Raw genomic sequence first — 2,030 nt, 5'->3', positions numbered from 1 at the left:
ATATTATAAACATTTCCAGAATATAAACTGATTTTGTATCAAGACTCTTTTTAAAAACTGTATGTAACTTAAGCTTATTATAATGTATGTCATTTTCCACTTTTCAATCTAGAAAATATACTGCAAGTTAGATCTAACAGAAGAAAATACCTATCTAAATTGCTTCACAGAGAAAACTAATGAATATAAAAATACCCACCCCAAACTAAAACCCAACCAAGAAATAGACTCTGCTAAGCCTATTAATCTTACTTAAATATAAATGACCTCCCAAGGGAAAAATACTTCCACCATCACAGCAACCAGATGAATAAAAGCGGAGCCACTCTCGTTAAGGGAAATTACATTATGTATAAGAAAAATGTAGTAATGATTTTAGAAAATGAGGAAAAATATTTCCATGTTGGATAGCAAGCGCACTCTGTTTCCTGTTCTCTTAGCCTTTGTACCTGTTCATGTAAGAAGAGGGATTTGAATATGAACACTGTAAAACCAAGCTTCTCAACTATTAGTATAACCCTGGGGGAACCAATGCAAGAGCTTCAAAATCCAAGAATAGACTGGTCCCAAAGCATTTCCTCCTCTGTTCTTTCTTGGCCTTGTTCCTTTTTCTCTTTTCTGCGCTTACGTTCCTCTTTCTTAGAGGTTACATCTCGGCTTTTTTTCTCCTTCCGGTTCTTAAGCTTTTCTGTACTGACTCTGACTGTTTCTGCCTCTGTTTTGCTTGTTTGGATGCTCTTGTATTTGTCTAAATCTATTTCCTCACAAGCTTTTTTCCTCTTATGCTTGGGCCGCTCCTCCTCTGGCTTTTCTCTGCCTTCCTCTGTGTGCCTTTTCCTCTTCTGGTGTATGTGTTTATAACTAGCCTGATGGGCACTGGTACTATTTTCTGAGGAGAGGTGCCTGTAAACTCCAGATTCTACACTGTATGCGCTACAGTTAGACTCGTGCTGACTCAGGTTCGGGGGTACAGGCTTTCCTGAGAAACAGTCCCTGGTGACCTGAGAGCAGCTCAGGGAGTCTAGTCTCAGCCTGCTGTCATGAGCTGGTAGCCACCGAGGTAACTGCTTTTCCACTCTTTGTGAAATACTGCATGATCTTGGGTAGGTTTGGACGGTTCCATATGGGAGTCTTTGCTCAAACATTCTACACCTGGGTCTAGAGTCGACCTCTTCTTTGTACCCATAGGTTTCCAAATAATCCTCTCTCATCTTCCTGAAACAAGTCTTTGGCTCTAAGCCTCTGGCTTTCTGCACTTTGATATAATCTTCAAGTTCATCTTGAAAAGAGTCATAAGTCTTCTTTGAATGCTTCATTAGCTTGACAAGGAACTCTCTTCAATGCTGGAGACCCTGGTTCCATTTCTGGGTCAGGAGGATCTAATGGAGAAGGGAACGGCAACCCATGCCAGTATTCTTGGGCTTCCCTGGTGGCTCAGACAGTGAAGAATCCACCCTTATCAGATTGAGACCTTCGTAGAGAAATCTGATCATATTCACTCATTAATTGCTTCCGTTTTTTAGCATGAACTTTCTCCAAATAGCGAGACTGTGCAACAACCGAGGAGCTCATAATGTGAAATCCATTATGATTCAAATTATGGCACTAGTTCTTATAAGCCTTCTACAAAATGTATCTGTAAAATGTTCAGTCTTTGCTCACTCAAAGTAGTATCTTCTCTGAGGCAGGGGCAGCGTCTACAACTACTGTCCCCCTCCCCGCCAGCGCCGCCACGGGGATAGGCCGAGGTGGAGGTGGCGGAGAGGCAGGGACAACCGCTGCCGCACCGCCGCCTCCGCCGCTGCCGAACAGGCGGGGTAAGAGGAGGAGGAGGAGCTATTCTTGAGTGAATTTTAAGAACTCAAATGCGGGTTTTGATAAGACATCCTTAAAGGATATTATATATAACAACTATCTGTAATCATTGTAAATTTGCCAGTAAGTAAAATTTTCCTCTTTTAACTATGTATAGAAAAGGTAGGATCAGTTTCCCAGCTGAAGTGGGGCTTATGAATGTAAACATTTATATG

General features: G+C 41.7%; 1 protein-coding gene across 1 annotated transcript; it reads right to left on the bottom strand.

The window, feature by feature from the left end:
* On the bottom strand, positions 1–1,801 carry LOC136158088 (lysine-rich coiled-coil protein 1). Its single transcript, XM_065919861.1, has 2 exons — positions 1,455–1,801; positions 1–1,335 (listed from the first exon to the last, which is right to left on the bottom strand). The coding sequence occupies exon 2, from the start codon at positions 1,314–1,316 to the stop codon at positions 543–545; it is 774 nt and encodes a 257-aa protein (XP_065775933.1). The 5' UTR covers positions 1,317–1,335; positions 1,455–1,801; the 3' UTR covers positions 1–542.
* Between the last annotated feature and the right edge of the window lie 229 nt (positions 1,802–2,030).

Source organism: Muntiacus reevesi, chromosome 2 (assembly GCF_963930625.1).
Source record: "Muntiacus reevesi chromosome 2, mMunRee1.1, whole genome shotgun sequence".
NCBI classification, from domain to species: Eukaryota; Metazoa; Chordata; class Mammalia; order Artiodactyla; family Cervidae; genus Muntiacus; species Muntiacus reevesi.
The sequence above is the reverse complement of the archived record's forward strand: the minus strand, read 5'-3'. Positions and strand labels throughout refer to the sequence as shown.

Bases quoted from the DNA above. Each gene is read 5' to 3' on its own strand.
- LOC136158088 (XM_065919861.1), bottom strand. From the start codon at position 1,316: ATGAAGCATTCAAAGAAGACTTATGACTCTTTTCAAGATGAACTTGAA.